The sequence below is a fragment of the Triplophysa dalaica genome, chromosome 3 (assembly GCF_015846415.1).
Source record: "Triplophysa dalaica isolate WHDGS20190420 chromosome 3, ASM1584641v1, whole genome shotgun sequence".
Taxonomy (NCBI): Eukaryota; Metazoa; Chordata; class Actinopteri; order Cypriniformes; family Nemacheilidae; genus Triplophysa; species Triplophysa dalaica.
Window position 1 is genome coordinate 26826860 of NC_079544.1, and position 18142 is coordinate 26845001.

Genomic DNA, 18142 nt, shown 5'->3' on the forward strand with positions numbered 1-18142 from the left:
TCCGCACATTAGATCATTACTTACATTTGCACAGGACACCACTTCTTTTGTTTCTGTGATCGGGTACATTGAGAAAAATAAGCAAATACAGTATGCTATGAAACACTGATTGGTGTTAGGAATTATTTGTCCAACCTTTAGTAGATCTTTGACAGAATTGACGTTTTTAGCTCCTGCAAACACTCATAAAGAAAGCACCACACGATAGATTTTATAGTCATAAATTTAAAATTTATTATAACAAAACCAGGAACTTTTTGTGTGATTGGAGTAGAATTTCTTACAGATAAACTGGTTTGCATTACAGGACTTGACACAGTCATGCTGGTGTGAGGAGGCATATGAGCGGTGTGTCTGTATGTGTGTTTGTGTGTGAGACAGTGAGCACTGTTCATTTCTGACACATTGGCATGTGTGCATAAAGGGTCATCTTGTTGTAGACACACAGTTCCCTTAAAAAGCATTGGTATACAATAGTTTTCTTATTTACAATCATTGGAAAGAGAGAGAAAAAAAAAGAAAAAAGAAATCATTTCTCGCAGAGAAGATTAGTAAAAAGTGACCAAGTCACTATAAAAGAGTAAGCAACTCCTAGGAGTTAGTCGTTCAAATTTCCACTAAATTTCTAGTTTTATATAGGCCTGAAGCCTTGATTTACTGAAGAGATACAGTATTACTTTAAGTGCTCTATCTACAACAGCTAAGCGCGGTATTACTAGTGTGTACCATACAACACAATTTACGTCAACGCAATTTTCTTTTTGTAAATCAGTTTCAAATCTGTTGTTGCTTTTCTCACATCAAAAGATATGGTAACTAAAAAACGTTTTGTCGTTGGTAACGACAATTAACATTGCAATACTAGTGTCGTGTTGAATTACACAGGTATCTGTTTAAAGTAAATAAAAGATAAACAGTCAGTAATCAGTAGTGAACGGCTCTTAAAACACGGGTGAAGCACGCTAGAGCACAGGTCACTCCGTGTGGTCTCTTAAAGGGATCGCTTCAGTCCGCTTGACCTGGTCTCATGACTGTTCAGAGGGGTCACGTGTCTGACATGTTATGATGACAGCTGAATATTTCTCTTTCTAAACAACCTCAGCAAACAGCAAATACTGCCCGGTGTTGAGTGTTATCTCGTGAAATACTTTCCGAACCCGATGGTTATTATCTTTCTGTAATATGCAGAAGAAACCATTTTAACTGTTCAAAGCAACCACATCAGTCAAGCTGCAAACTGGACGAAAACACCACACCATGACCCTAAACAAAGATTCGCGCACTATAGCTGTAGATGTGTTCAACTGGATTCGCATACCATTTGCGGGAGAGGTGCAATCGATGAAATTCAGTTTGCTTCTCGTACAAAGCTATCGAGTTAAAAGATTCGGATACTATTTTTGGTGTTTTCTATCTTTTTGGAGATTGACAGGTGTGGTTACTGTAAACTGTTGTATTTACGAGAGCTTTTGTGTTCCACAGGAGAAATAAAACCATGCAGGTTCAGATGCGATTACATAATGTCAGAACTTTCGGGGGGGCCGTTTCATTTTAAGTGGTCATTTCAATGCCTGGAAGACATTCAGTGAGCGTGGTCTCAAAGCGGTGTGTCATAGTATTCCGCAGGTCGCTCGCTTTTGGCCGCACTCTCTTGGTCCTGCTGATGTTGCTTCATGATTTCCTTGACCTCCTCTTCCAGCTCTGGAGGAATGATGAACTGGTCGTCAGGGTCTGGTTGAGCGGGGGCTGTAAAATATCCCCCGACTTTCTTTGAAGGAGCCTCGGCTGCCACCTCAATCAGGTTGTGGCTCCTTTCCTGCGGTGCAACAGAGCCATTTCCTCTCCGCTTCCCTAAGGTCTTGGTCCACGTCTCAGTTCCATCAAGGTTTACGCTTTTGTCTCCTTGCTTCAAAGTGCCTTCCTTGTCGTTCTCTGCCACCTCGGTTACAGGCTCTGAATCTTTCTCTGGGGCTTCTGGGGCTTCTGGGGTGCTGGGAGGAGCCGGTGGAAAAGGCAGCAGGTGGCCCAGACAGTGAACATCTGCTTCTACCTCCACTCGACTGCCGTTGGAGAAAACGCCAGCAATGGGTTCCTCATCCTCGCTGTCCAGACCATTGTCGGAGAGTGCGCTTGAAAACGTGGCGCTGGAGAGCTGCCTCTGGAAGGCGGCGTTTATGTTTGGGGCAAGGTGAAGCGCGCAGCAGGGTAAGCGCGGGTTCTGTGGCAGGTGCGTTTGCGGATAAGGGTGAGCCTCCTGGAGCAGAATTGGGGGCTCGTCCGAGGATGCGGTGGATCCCACTTCGGAGCTCATCTCAGAGGCGCTGACCTCGGAACTGATCTCGCTGCACGAGGAAGGAGGCACGCTGACCGAGGAGGGCGGGTACAGGCCTGGACCGGGGCTGGGAGGGGGTTGTTGCGGCGGATGGATGCTTCCAGAAGACGGCTCGGAGGACGCGGAGCAGCAACAGCAGCAGCAGCAATCTTCAGCAACGCTGAGCTGAACCACCACAGCGCTGAGGCTGTCCGTGCAACCGTACGCTTGTGCTAACGTGCACAACTTCTTGGCGGCTGCCAGGGCATCCGGGACTTTGCGTACGGCCTCCACGGCCTCGCTGGGGTCCATGACCTCGAACAGACCTCTGCTGCCAAGGATGAAGAACTCATCTCTGGGCGTTAATGGAAGCGTGTTGACATACGGCAGAGGCAGTACAGCTGGGAAGAGGAACGAATAGCCCATGATGCGTGTGGAGTCTGTTACGCCATTCACTTTGTTGTCCTGTACCAACAAAGAAATTTCATCAAATTCCCGATTTATTGCATATTGTCATATTTATTTACTTTAAGCCTCTTTACACTGAGAAACGAGACGTGAAGAATTTAAGTTCACTGTCCAAGAACATCTTCATATATCCTAATAATTACTGTTTGTTTTCAAATTGTTTTTATGCAATTTCTACGCTAAGAAAGTTTTAGAACAACTGAACTGCCACCTGAAACAATGCCAAAGTGCAGAGTAAATAATTTGCTGTTCAATTCTGATAAAAAATTTATCAATTTTCTTAAGAATCATGTGTGCCGATAAATCATGCACAGTGGGTAACACAAAGTTTTAATGTAACCCTCGGTTACCTCTGTAATGATGGCTTTATGCTGGCGCACGCGGTTGTATTCCTCTTTGATACTGATGTTGTGTAGCAGTGACAGTGGAAGTGCCTTGCCATCACGGCACAGGACCGCTTGACACTTGCCCACATTAGCAGCGGTGAGAGTGAAGCATCCCGTAGGGTCTGTAGGGTCATGACGGATGTGGCAGAGAGCTGCTGAACCACCCAGTTTCTGCCCTGCAGTGCCTAACTTCCTGTACCACAGAGAAACGAAAGGATGACATTTCTAAGAAAGGTAGGATTCTTCAAACTTATTTCTTTCCAATACAGCTTATTTTGTGGTATATTTAATATTGTAGACCTCACAGTTGGTGCATAAATCACACGGGGTGCATCAGACAGAAATGCTAAACGATATCATTTTAAATTAAAGCACCCATGACTAAGACATTATTCTGATCCTCAATAAGGCATTACAATGATTATTCATTGCATCTTTTGAGCTGCTTTGTTCAGACAAGGCCATGAAAAGTCTGATATGTGCTGGCCTCTGGTGGGCAGTTTTCTCTATAGGTGACTTTAGTTTTTCTCACCTCTGCATGACCAGGAAGGTGTTTGTCATATAGTCTTCTTCACTCTTGGTTCTGTGTAGTTCCTCGGCCAGTATGTCGTTCATCGTGCACTGGAGTAAATACGGCACCTCCACATTTCTGTCACCATCAAACACGCCGTACAGAGCTTCTCTGCTCCCACAGAAACTATTGACAGACAATGCTGCCACACACAGTCTGCACAAAACAAACGTCACACTTATTATACACACAATAACCACAGGTGTAATTCATCACACAACTACACAAAATGATATTGTACATACACATACACTGCTTAAGAAATTTTATTGGATAACCACCTAATGTAAGGTTCTATATTTTGGATGCCATTCATTAGCTTTGCCAAACTTCAAATTTCATTCAGATATTTTGGATTTTTGCGAAAAGGGACAACTTACTTGTTTTTGACGCCTGACGCTTCAGTGTAGCCATGACTCCAGACCGCTGGTCCTCCTGCCGTCTCATTGGCTGAGAATGTTGATGAAGGCGGGTCGATTCGGAAACAGCGGATGTTGCTGTTGGTGGAAATATTTAGAAGTTCACAATTAGACACATAGCCAACAAGTCGCACAGTCGATATATGGCATTAAAGTCAAATTTAAGTCCCTTTACTTCAGTTACTACTGTGTTTATGTAAAGCAACATTACAATGCAAAATTGTTAAAAACTTTAGAAATGAATTTCAAATGAATTTTGGTTTATGGAGTCTGCCTTGTGTCAGTGGCGCTGTGACCTGTGCTCTTTTAGATGCAAAGAACTACAAAACTACTGTCACAGAGACCAAACTTAATAAGGGTCAATGACGAACAAGGATTTTCGTCGTGCCAATTTTAAAATACAAATAAATAATAATATCTATTGCAGTCATTCAAACGTTGCATTGTTCCAAAGCAGCTTTACAGGGGCAAACAGGAAAAACAGAAAAGGTAAAACACAGCACAGTGTATTGTGTTTATAGAACGAGCAGGATCATTCTATTAAATTACATCTAATTAGTAAATAAATGAATAAATAAATAATGCAGTCTCACGGTGAGCAAGCCAACACTGCCCTGCTGAATTTCAAATGATTAAGAAAACACTTTTACATTATTCTGTAATCCACCAGTATGCGTAAACCCTTTAGTCACAGCAGTATTTCTAATGTTAAAATATAATTATATTAATATAATACTCTTGTTACCCATGAATTTTCAGTTTTACTGTGATGCACTTTATTTGGAATTTAATAGCAGTCCTTATAGGGATAGGTCACCCAAAAAGAAACATTCTGTCATCATTTCCTTTTTCAAATCCATACAAATTGATTGTTCTGCTAAACACAAAGGAAGATATTTGGTAGAACGTCAGTCACCAAATAGATCTCCTGCCTCATTTACTCCCATAGTATTTATTTTCCCTACAGTGGCAGTAAAAAGTGGATTATATCTGTTTGATTAATGATATTCACGAGAAATGGCGCGAGAGCGAGGCTCGATTGACGACAGAATGAAAGCTGGATTACAAATCTGACATTTTGTTTTAACGATCAAAATCAGTACTCCATGAACGAAATCAAGTCCCGCACTACATTTTTTTCTCATTTCAGAAGTTGTTTCACTTGGATCTACGTCACGATACGGTAGAGAAAACAATCGCTACATCTGTTTCATGCCGACTTTAATAGAAAATAAATAGACACTTGATTCATTTCTGACTGGCAAAAGTGTTTTTGGAGCCTGTGCACAAATACGAATGAAACACTTACTTAAGTTGTTCAAGGCTCTTGTGATCCAGATTCAGCCGCGGGTTGCCCGTTAGGTCCAGCTCTTGAAGTTTAGGAGGCAGATTTTCAGGCAAAGTAATCTCACTCAACTCATTGCAGCTCAGATCCACACACTACACACAAAAACACAACTGACATTTAGACACTTAAGATACAGTTAAAACTAAACTGTCAATATGAGCGTGTGCTGCTTCTGACCTTCATCTCCATCAGCTGCATGACCTCAGGAAAGACCTCGATGCAGTTGGAGTGAGCCCCCAGCGTGTGCATGCGTCTGCAGTTCAGGATGGTGGTGGGTACGGCCTTCAGTCTGTTCCCGCTCAGGTCCACCTCCTCCAGCTCCTCCAGCTTGGCCATTTTACTGCACAAATATACACAAATCAAGGCGTGCAAAATGAGTTTTTGGATATCACTGATTGTGTAATCTGTTACCGCTGGGTTAGTCGGCATCATTAGTTTTATATTGATACAGTAAAGGCTTAAACGTGTGTGTGTTCACCTGGCCGGAAAGGTCTGTAGGTGATTGTAGGCCATATGCAGTATCCTCAGGTGCGTGTGACCGGTCAGTTGAGGCACACACTTGTCCGTCAGGTGGTTATTGGTCAGATACAGCTCTTGTAAGATACTGTTGCTCTCCTCCGACAGGCTGGAGGGAGGGAGATTCTCCAGCTCATTGGCCGATGCATTCAGGCACCTTAAACTGAAGTCATAAAATGGTATTGAAAATCTGTAAATCCCTGTAAATGACGCAGAACCAGACTAATAAAACAAGATTATTTTCCTGTTAATATTGTTTGTCTTATATCTAGGTAGATTATTTACGAGAATGTGAACCAGAGTTATTACCCTTTTAAATGAACTTTTATTTTGAGATTTTTATGTTCATTTTAGTTCCATTTGTAGCATTTTTTATGTTGCTATATAAAATTAATTTAATCTATTAATATTCATAAATTTATGATTTAAGTTTTAGTTTGTTACTATTATGTTGGTGCCTTAAACTTTATTTTTATTTCTGAGGCATTAGGTAAACTTTTGCCAATATTCTTAGGCAACAAACAGCCGCGTTTTCAAAATTTTCATTTTAGTAAACAAAAATAAACTAAGTGTCTGTTGTACTTCAATACAATTTTGTCGGATTACAAAACAAATGCATTATATTACATTTTCATTATATGTATAAGCATCTCACACACAGGACCGTAACAAATAATTGGAAAATAATAGAAAGAAATAGTAAAATGCCTCAGAAGATCATGAGAATCTTAAATATTAAAATGCCATTGAAGTTGGATTACTAAGCACTTGATGACACATGATGACTGGTGTCTACCTCTCTGATTTGAGAAAGAGATTACAGGGCAGCTCCATCAGTTGATTGTGCTGCACGTCCAGCACCTCCACCAGAGGGCGCTCCATTCTCTCCGGCAAACGCTTCAATTGATTATGACCCGCCAAGATCTTCCTCAAACTGCCACTGCAAAACAACCTGAGAGAGACAAATTTAGCTACTTACTGTATATCTTTCTTTGAAATATTATCTTTATCTTGTATTGCTTATGTAGGCAATGATTCAAGCCACAGAAACACTCTGAATCATTGAATAGGCAAAGATCATTGGTTCAATCCCAAGGGAACACAAATACAGACAAAACAAAATGTATGGTTTGAATGCACAATAAGCGACGGATGTTCGAAAACGCCAGGCGCACAGTGCTGCCTTTCTGGTTGAGTTTTTTAGTTGCTGTTAACTGTCACATTATCAGAAGCAGAGGGCGCTTGCTCTGACCTTTCTCGTTTAACCCGCGACAGCCATCATGAGTTTCTCCTCCATCATCACAATCTCGGATGTTTCAAGCCAGAGATCGTCTTATTATAGGAAGATGGAGGGTCTGTAATTCTTCCAATTGGAGAAACCGTGACGGCTAACAAAACACATCGAAATTCATTAAAAAAAATTGCATCTGGAATTAGCATTAGCCTTTACGCTTTTTGCCTAAAGGTTGCAGGCTTTCCATCTAGTGGCTTTGTTTCAAGCAACTGTAAAGTTCCGTCACCAATCCCCTTAACGGAAGTGCCACCTCTTCATTCATTAGATCGGAAAATAAAACTTCAATGTCAACTTCAGGAGCTCAGGGCGCTCCTCCAACAAAATCACAAGGTACAGCCAGCGGCTAAGGGGGTGGTTCACATTTCATGTGTTTTGCACGTGCAAGTTTGTTATTTTGAAAGTTAAAAAAAACTTCAATGCATATAATCCATATATCATTTGTTGCTCGTTTTCGCGGCAAGCGTGTCATATGTTTGCTTAGCAACGGCAGACCCCAGGAGAACGCAGGATCTCAGACGCATTGAAAAAGTGGATAAAGCAGCGCGGCTCGAGAAAAATAAACTTCAATTTTGTTTGATCTTTTTCAAGTTTATTTTTCTCACCCCGTGAACAGATTTTTTGCTTGTTTTACTTATTTCAATAAGACCAAATATCTTAATTCACTTTTCTTGTCAAGTAATTGTATTTTGATTTAAGAATGTATAGAAAAGACACTTAGTAAGAATGTCATTTTTAGCAGTGAACAAATAAATGGCAAGATGCGCAGGTACTGTGGATTGTTACTTTTTCCTAAAAATCCTGTTTACAAAAAGTAAAACATTTACTTACTAATAAAAACATTTTAAGTGTCTGAGGTGCAGTGTTAGAAAATCACAGAAACATGTATATCACGCTATACATGATGGGATCTACTGTACAGATCTGCTTTTTGGACTTTTATGAATCTCCAAGGACAAGAGTATAATATAAAAAACTCCACTGTCGTTATGAAGACTGTAAAAGGTCTTCTTTCACAAATATTTCAACAAAAAAAGCTGTTGGTGTCAGCAGTTCATCATACATACACAATGCTGTCGTATTACCGAGAGAATGTGAGCAGACACTCACCATGATGGAAGTTCAGTGATGTGGTTGTGGCTGACGTCTAGAACTTCGAGCTTCTTGCTTTCACTCAACCAATCAGGAAGAGACTTCATGCAGTTCCTTTGACGACAGAAAGCATCACATCATTCATCACTCACAACATGATGTACAGTATCTGCGCCAGTGACTATACTTACATTAAATTTACATTTAGGCATTTAGCAGACGCTTTTATCCAAAGCGACTTACACTACATGGGTATTTGCAATCCCCTGGGATCGAACCCACAACCTGTAACGCAATGCTCTTACCACTGAGCTACAGGATGCATACTCTTTAAACACTGCATGGATGGAAAAGAAGTGTTGCATATACTTTGTTATGCCCATGAAAAGACGTATTTTCAGTAGGGCTGTCGATTTTGTGAGTGGATGCATCAAAAATCGCGAACAAAATTGGTCGGAAACTAACTTCACTCGTTGCAAACTTGTTTTTTGAGAATAACCCACTCAAATTTGGTATCTAGCTTTCAGATAATGTATAAATCTTAATTTCACAAAATTGACCCTTATGTCTGTTTTTGTGGTCCAGGGTCATATATGTACTGTGGAAAGTTTCTCATGACCTTTTGACCTGTACTTACATACAGCTTCAATCATTTCAGACTTCCTAATTTCACATTTAAAGAAATTGACTATATTTTCTTTTTCCTATATTGTGTTAATTGGGAGTTGAGGGGACAGTGAAGCAAAAACGAGCCAACAACTGTCCATGGTTGACGTCAATACACACTTTGTAAAACAGAAATAGGTTGTACTTTGCTTTTTGAGAAAATGTAAGCACGAGAGAAGTCAAAGTCATCTGGTTTTTAAAACTCAAACCCACCTGGAGATGTCCATGTACGTGAGGTTGGAAGCCATAGGACTTACGTCTAACACTTCCAGCTCTGCGAAACAAATCAAATCAAATATCAGCCAACCCCGTCAACATTGAAGGATAATGTGAGAAATAATGGTGCACGCGGTACCGTTGTTGGAGGCGTAGAGCGCTTTGAGCATGCAGCCGCGCAGACGCAAATGTGCAATGCGATTCCTCTGACAGTGCAGAACCTCCAGACGAGGGAAGAGGGACGCATCCAGCTCACTCAGACGGTTATCGCGCACGTCCAACTGTGTCACGTGACGCAGAAACTCTGGCTCGTCGGGAATCACGCTGGAGATGTGATTCAGACTGAGGAGACAAAAAGATGCATGAAACAGCACAATCTGACATCAAACTGTACTGTACAGAAACACCTCAACGTCAGACACAAAATTCCTTCAATCTTGATTTTGTCCTACATGTCGAAGCGGAATTATGACCCGTTTTCAGACATGAATATATCTCGAATTTCATCAATGTTGAATGCATGATCTGATAATAAATCTTGAACATCCAAAGACATGCTTTTCTTAACCTGCAAAACTGTATTTGTACAAGCAAGCTGTTTTGACAAATTTCAGTTCTTTGATCAGATTACGAAGGAGTATTCTCTGCTCACCGGAGATCGACGTGTTTTAGTGTCAGCAGGCGGAACGTCTGTAGCGTCAGCACCGTCAGTTTATTTCCTGCCATACAGAGTCTCTCGACCGCAGGAAGGCGCTCCAGTACCGATGGCACCTGTGTGAACTCATTAAAGGACAGACCCAGATATGCCAGTCTCTGCAGAGAGCCCAGCTCAGCCGGAAGACTCGACAGCAGATTCCCGTCCAATACAAACGTCTGTAGACTGACACACACACAGGGAGAAGACACTTAAACACTAGTACCTCAAGTTATTCATTTCTTTGGATCTTTTGACATGTAAGAGGTCTTGATATCATTACAACATCCTTTACGTAATGGTTCTCTGGGAAAACCCCTCATGTTACCTTGAATAGTGCGAATAATCTTGGCAAAAAGTGATTTTGTAATAAGTGCACTATTTAGGCAGCAAACATCCACTTAAGGGCAAATATGACGAAATGTAACTGTGCATACAATGGATAAGACCGGTGCCTGCGATCGCAAGTGATTATCTTAAGTGGGATTGTTTAAGTGTCTGTGACAAATTCGCACAATTCAAATAGTTTGACTGTAGTAATGTGAAAAGGAAGATGATGATCTGGAAAAATATATACTTTTTAAGCGTAAGGAGCACAAACAACTTCAGTCCTATTTTTGTCTTTGAAAATGTCAAAGCAAACATAAAAGTACTCGGTTAAGATCGTATTTGAGTAGAAAACATTCACTCGATATATAAGTATGGTAATCGAGTACAGTACTCAAGTACTTAATACCCCTGGTCAGGTGTCATTAGAGTAATATAAAGCAATATAATGGCACATGTCCACCGATAATACCAAGACCAATTTGTCCCAGGAGATTTTTTCCCAGGAACATTTTTCTCCCCAGACCTGTTGATTCTGTGTTTCCATAGCGGTCTAAAGTACCATGAAGATTAAACAAATCAGTCCAGGGAAGCAGAACTGCATGTGATGGCTCCTCCCAGTCCAGGAGGGGGCGGGAATGTCGAACAACAATGACATCGCATTAAGCAACGGACACTCGTAATTTGTTTGTGCTCCAATGCCCAGCTTTTTTAAGTATACATTTCATTACGGGTCATTCGTTTCCAAATCCTGTTTGATTCCATCCTCTGCAAAGTAACTTAATAAAGCCTTGACCTCGTTATCGTCGTTCACTAAAGGTCAGCCAGTATAAAAGAGCTGCTGGTGCTGTGCGTTTTACCCCAGTCGACTAGTTTCTGGAAAAATTTCCCAGTTAAACAGCTAGTTAGATTTAGGAAACGTGCAATGGTAGGAGATGCACAAAAATAGTTTTCTTAGAAAACGTCAGTAAAACAAGCCAATCACATCAGGCCAACTGATCCAAAAGAGACCAGTCAGGTAGCAAACCTACCAAACCTCGGATTTACAACTCCGGCTCGGACGACTACTGATTGTTAAAGAAATTACACTACTTCAAGCCTTTATGTATAATGCATTATAAAGGTTTAGTAAACAGCATGATGCATTATAATTGTTCGTTATGTGTGTTGCAATACATTTAATGTTGTTTTAAAGAATTATAATAAAAAAATGATAATGCAAAGAGTAACAATGAAATGAGAAGTGTTATAATGTATCAACTGTAGTTACAACTATTCCTGAGACATTACTATGCATAATAAGGTGTATAACAAGGCATAATTGATACATTTAAACTACTTTTATAATGCATTATACATGTATGCATTAAGCAAAGGGTTAATAAAACATCTTTAGCTGCAGTGATGTGCTGACACTCACTTGGTCATGTTGCCCACATCGGGATGGATGGAGGTCAGGTGGTTACAGCTGAGATTGACCTCCGTCAGCGTGCTGATGGAGCAGATGTGCAGAGGGAAACTTCCCAACTGGTTATTCGAGAGATTGAGACTCCTTAAGCGTGAAAACCTGCAAGAGGAAAGAGGAACCAGAAGTGAAAGTGAAGACCGGGCAAAAATAGAAGAGGTGGGACCCCATGAGGAAAAGTTACTTTCAGTTATTTTTGCTATTTCTGCGATGTATCCTACTTACTGTAATGTTGAATGCAGCAAATCTACAAATGCTCTGATGTGTATGATTGGCTAATGGAATTGGGTACATACGGGTTTATGTTGATATCTAGAGAGTAGGATGTCTGATATAATGTTGCTTTCTAAAATGTTCCAGTAGGGTTGGGTGTTATAGTAACAGTAATGATGAAAAACTAACATTGATCTGAGGCTCAACATACATAACTACCTGGATTTAAAGGACACGGGGTCGAACACTGCGTGTCTGTAGGGTGTGCACATATTTATGCTCAGTTTGTTTATGAATCCTAATTTATGAACATAGGTTTATACATCCGGTCCATGTAGGATAGGTGTGAAACACACACACACACACGCAAGCTGACCTCTGGAGCTGCAGTAGTGTTTGGTCAGCAGGAAGGAAGTTGTGTTTTAGGTTGAGATGTGTCAGATCTTGACTGTACAAAAGGTTTGGCGGCAGTTTCTCCAGACTACAGCAAGACAGATCCACTGAACTTATCCGTTGCGACACCATCTGACAGACAGAGAGCGAAAGAGAGACATTAATTAAGTTGAAGGTGTTTTTGAGTACTACACATCTGTTGGGATGCTGCCCTCGTCTTCAGATGTGGCCTGGGCCTGAGAACGTTAAGTGTGATTGATTATTACAGTATGCACAACCTAGGAGCATGACTAGCAAGCATGTCAACACTTTAGAGTGAAGGGTTCCAGTCGATTTACCACCCAGCACTATTTCGTCAAAAATGCTACATATAAAACAGCAGTCTGAAAAACGCTGTGGGCTGAAATGTCTTTCCTCCCTCCTCTTTGGTTTGTTCTAATCTGGGGGTCCCGGTGGGCCGCGCTGCTCTCACAGCACAAGGTTGTCTCTGGGAAAGACTGTGTAAAATAGGCTGGCCAGGTTTGGCCTACTTGCACTTGTTTAGGACGATGCCTTCATAGTAAAGTATGCTCAAAGTAGAACTCCCAACTAGGGCTTTTGCTCGCCTTACATGTTCTGAAAGCCGATGTGGTTTTCAGTGCAAACTACCCTGCGTAATAATTACAATTTTCATGTTAAGACATTTAAAAAAAAGAGACAATGTAAAATACGCTTATTCTCATTTTCCACAAACCATTTGCAGCACGACTGAATTTAAAATAGTGTCACATCATGGTATGGTTAAAAAAAACACAAAACAACGGGCAAAGTTCAACCTACTGAGAGAAGGTCAGCAGTCACTCACTGTAATATTTAACACAAACGGTTTGGGCTGTCTACACAGGCAGCTATTTCCTAAGAAAGCAGATCAAATCTCAGTAGGTTGATGTAGAATCCCACCATTACACACCTGCAGTGGTGAGTTAAGGTAAAGAGGTTAACGTTCTGAAGGCCAGTGTCATCGATTTGAACTGAATGCGTGCAGTAACTGGCAGCCAATGAAGTGCGGATCATGATGGGTGTTTCATGGGTTCTTATAGGCTGATTAAAGACCAGACGTGCTGCTGCATTCTGGATCATTTGCAGGAGCTTGACTGGATTGATTGGAAGGCCGGCCAGTAGAGAAATGACTGTGTCATCAGCGTCTCAAAGTAGCGCAATATTATCCTCTGATACCATGATTTCACCACAGATGACACCTACAGATGCTGTTCAGGCAGCCAGTTGACACGAGTATGAAAACCTGCTAGTCTACATGGACTGGGGGTAGGGACTAGGGCTGGGCCGATAAACAATATCATATTTAATTCATGTCGACAAAGATGATAAGCTCTTGACATTATTACTCAATATGGGTTAATCTAACAGCCACTCAGCCAGCAAAAATAAACTCGACAACAGCCAAAAATACCAAGTCCATTTCATGGAGCACATTTCAAAGAAAACTCGACATGAGGATGAATACCATGACTGGAAGCGGTTACCAAAGGGAAAATAACCCGAAGTTGTCATAGAAAATGATGAAATTGTCGACAAATAGGGAAGCAGGAAATCCGTTGGCTATTTAAAAAGCAACTAGAATGATCTGCAAAAAACACAACAAACTTGAGGCGCATCTTCCTTTTTATACGCAACGTTAAATGATCCGCTAACGCGAGCTGGTGCATAACGTGAAATGAAACGTATGCCAAAAGAAACCAGTTCTGTCCTGTACTGACGTGAGTTCATTTGTACATTAAAAGGTTGAACCATGTGTGTAACATGCTTGAAAAAATGCATCAGAAATTATGCGAGATGTCTTTTTGAAAGATTTATTGGGGTTCACTGAATGCTTCCCCGTGTTACTTACACAACAGACTAGTCCAATTAATGACTAGCAGTGACAATGGTTTACTTATTTTACCGTAAAGCATTTTTGGTATTCAACTTCTATTTCATACATACAATGACAACTTGCAAAAGGAGAACAAATCTTGTTTCCCATGTGTCCATGTGGCAATAGAGAGATATTACCCATCTAGTTGGGAAGCCCTTTGGTAGAGCTAAAGGCAGTACACACCTTCGCAGCTTGCCGATGCCATCGCAGATGTTCTGTAAAGTTGTCAAAGCTGATGTAATAGATCTGACTCTGAGGTCCTGCCGAGCTGAAGGCCAAACAGTGGCTGTGTTTCTTTACCTCTTCGACCTACAGACAACAGCACACAAACAAAAAGAAAGAAATTATTTAAAATATAAACCCCAATAGGGTGATGGAGACCACACTTCTCACCCAAGTAATGATATAAATGATGTAAAGGAAATGTTGAATTTGAAAAATATGATCAATTATTTGATGCAAATAAACAACACAGTGAACCAATGTGCTTTTCTTTAGAAAATTGTAATTATAAGATTATTTCTGCTCAGGAGTGGTGGCAGTACATTGTCACTACCTTTCCTCCAATCAGTGGTAAGATGTGCATCTTTCCCGTATGGCTGGCTTTTATCGAAGAAACAATCAAACAAGTTCCACATAAAATGACCTGTCGCCGACTCCAGCGGTTCACGGGCAGCTGCAGTTTTCCTTTCCGTACGTTATAGATCCCAGAGAGCTGGACGCGCTCAGAGCTCTCGATGCTGTGAGGTTTCCCTGCAAAACATACATAGCATTTCAGTCACAAATACAAGATACACAACCACACTCCACTTACTGAGAGGAAAACATATCCAAAACGACTTGAACCCAATTCATCAAGTGTTGTCATTTAAGTGGTTTTGTGCTCATACAATGGAAGTCAACTGGTGCCAGTTTTGTTAGGTTTTGCCATTAGAGCTCTAAAATTTTATCTCAGAAAACTCTTCACCAACAATTGTGCATTTACATCTAAAAAAAAAAAAGGAGCGAGAGATCTGACCCAAAAGAGGCATCAGCAGAATGTGGATCAAGACCCCACGGTACACCGCACATAGCGCTGTAGCCCACTTTACAGCCCGGCTCGAGGTTAAAAATGTAACACAGCCCTCATTGGAAAAACAACAACTGCGTCATGCTATAAAAGAACAGTGAGAACAAAACAAGATCTTCAGAAGAACGAAGTATCACATTTTCACACAGGAACTTACTTTACATCTATTTGATTTGTTAATCTGATTGTGTCAGGCTGGGTTTGAACTCTTTATTTACATCCCTGCTAGAGGATCATGCTATGAAATGTTTTCAGTCATTCTGACATTCTTACAGTAAAAAAACTTGCACTTTCCATACAGACAGAATTGGTGGTGATTTTTTCGTGCCATTCCCCTGAGCAGAGGTTGACCTAGACTTTTTAAATGTCCGTCACTTTGACATATGTCCAATCAGTAACATTGTTTGTAAATGTCACTCACAAGTTAGCTGTGGTTTGGTCATGAATGTGCTGCTTCTGTCGCTCACTGAACAGAGAAGATGACGAGAGAGATTCCACCCACTGAAAGCTGATGTTTATCCAAAAAGACGCTTTGCTGTGTTTCTCTCCTAAATGAATCTGTGTCATGAACGATCTGGACAAGATAATGATTCAGGGAGTCATTCATCAAGACACTTGCTTCGTTCTTGAACGTTTCAGCTGTTTAAAACCAGTTAGATGAATTATTCACGGACACGAAAAAAATTGACGCCACCTAATGTTTTAGTCACATTTAAAGTAAACCTATCATTTTAATGTATAAGTATTGCAATAAATGGAATTTGTTGCACATTGATTGAATTAGTTCAAATGTTAAAAAAAATCGTTGCTAAAATAACTAGACACAGTGTTTTTACATCTTAGCACAGTAAATATTATAGTATACTACAGTATTTGCTTAAACTTATCCAATGACTACAGTTAATAATTCAAATATTGTGGTGTGTAGTATAATACAAAAATATATGTTTCATTTAGATCTGTTGATTTTGTAGTTTAAACAGTGTTTTTCCTGGCTCAAAATGAGGCGGAGCCATCCTGATCTTGTTCACACACCTAGGCCTACCGTACCTTTAAGTGGCTTAACATATTAAAAGTTCTAATAAAATGACTATTATTAGGTTATATAAAACTTTATTTTTATTCAACCAAATAAAGCTTTTTTTCATATGCAACTAACTTTAAAGCCTACAATAGACAACCGAATTAATCAATTAATTCACATCTTGCATTCACTGTGGTTCACTTTAAATGATTCAATGATCTCTTATATTCGCTAGTGACAGAAAAGTTCAATAGTTTAAATGAATCGGTTCAAATGAGTCATTCGTGTGCGAGTCTTTCTGAACACAATGTGCGTTCATACTGGCGAACTTGTGTTTGTACAGTATACGCGGATTCAACGATCCAACTGCACAGCTGAAGACATTACAATGATGTACGCATGTGCTTCTACGCATTATTTTTTGTAAAGACGCAACATAACATTTGATGGAGGCAGACGCCTCCAATTTCTCTATGCAGGAAAAACCCTGTTTAATTATGAACACGTCACAGCTTCAGAATACTACTTGGTATCGTGATATTTCACGAGGTATCGTATCTTAAAATATGTTTATAGTACCGTGAAAACCCTCCTTTGAGCTGAAGGAAGAAATAAATTTGTAAAATTTGAAATATTATAGGGCAGTAAGTTAGAGCTGCTCTACAACACACTAAACCTTGAGCCCTTGGATAACAGGACAGAAAAATCGCACAAGAATCTTCAGCATGATGTACGTGTACTACGGTTTCCCTGTGGTGAAATGAACTACCAGCCTACACACAAACTGCAGCATCCTTCACAACCTAATAAAAACAGCTCAAAACATCCTGTTCCGCATTTATTTGGCCTTCCAATAACTCTGTCTGTCTGTCACAATTATGATATGATAATTCTCTCCTTTGTTTACTCCAGCTGTAATCCCCCTAGTAGCATGGCTTTGTAAACTAACGGTTCAGTTTAGGGTGTTGAGCTCCCCTACTTGTAAGTCACTTTGGATAAATGCGTCTGCCAAATGAATAAATGTAATGTACTATTTTTTTTGTGGGTGTGATCCTCCTTGAGGAAACCACTGCCTTTCCTGCATGAACTGAGTGGAAGGAAGTCCTCTTCTGACACTGACATACACCCTGAACCATCTGGTTTCTATATAGATGGCTTTCCTATTATTATCATGGACCAAAGCCAATATTTAATTTTAATTACATTTAGTTATCGGCCATTCTGCCAAATAAACGAAATGAATCTATTAAATGCCACATTCCATATATTACTTTGCACTGGTGACCCAGCATTGCCCTATCTGTTCACGGGACGTCCCGTTAAGTGACGTCTGAGGGTTTGTTTTGGACTGCCCTCTTTGTTTACTCTCCATCATCAGAATAACTAGAGTTGTCCACTGCAGCCCAAAGTTTTCTATTTTTTTAACACCTTCCTATTTTGGGTTTGCCATCACATTGGCTATATTTGTCAACGTTCTGCGGGCATGTGTGTGTTTGTGTGGTCTAATGCACTGGACAATCTTTGAGAGCAAGCAAAATTGCCGGCTTGACATATTCGGGCTAAAATCCCATGAATAATTTCTTGCGACTTTAAAAGGTTCATCGATGAGTAACTGGAGGCCTCCTGCACAACACGACAGGGATTTGAGAATTTTCACTTATTTAACAGTAGTTATGTTAACTGTAATGTAAATACATATGAGTCGGTAACTTTTTCATACAGTATACAATTGTTAAAAGATCAGGTAACGCACACAGT

At 40.4% G+C, this 18142-nt stretch overlaps 1 protein-coding gene across 1 annotated transcript in view; it reads right to left on the reverse strand.

Annotated features, from left to right (window-relative positions):
- Nucleotides 1-209: 209 nt before the first annotated feature.
- Nucleotides 210-18142, reverse strand: part of phlpp1 (PH domain and leucine rich repeat protein phosphatase 1) — a 41290-nt gene continuing 23357 nt past the window's right edge. Inside the window, exons 2-17 of the mRNA XM_056744225.1 lie at nt 14848-15044; nt 14475-14600; nt 12360-12508; nt 11726-11872; nt 9937-10164; nt 9424-9626; nt 9282-9342; nt 8421-8516; nt 6816-6971; nt 5982-6182; nt 5681-5843; nt 5465-5595; nt 4117-4233; nt 3698-3892; nt 3130-3358; nt 210-2776 (exon numbers count right to left, since the gene is read on the reverse strand). Coding sequence (XP_056600203.1) covers nt 1598-2776; nt 3130-3358; nt 3698-3892; nt 4117-4233; nt 5465-5595; nt 5681-5843; nt 5982-6182; nt 6816-6971; nt 8421-8516; nt 9282-9342; nt 9424-9626; nt 9937-10164; nt 11726-11872; nt 12360-12508; nt 14475-14600; nt 14848-15044 — 3578 coding nt within the window. The 3' untranslated portion in view covers nt 210-1597. The remainder of the gene's footprint in view (nt 2777-3129; nt 3359-3697; nt 3893-4116; nt 4234-5464; nt 5596-5680; nt 5844-5981; nt 6183-6815; nt 6972-8420; nt 8517-9281; nt 9343-9423; nt 9627-9936; nt 10165-11725; nt 11873-12359; nt 12509-14474; nt 14601-14847; nt 15045-18142) is intronic.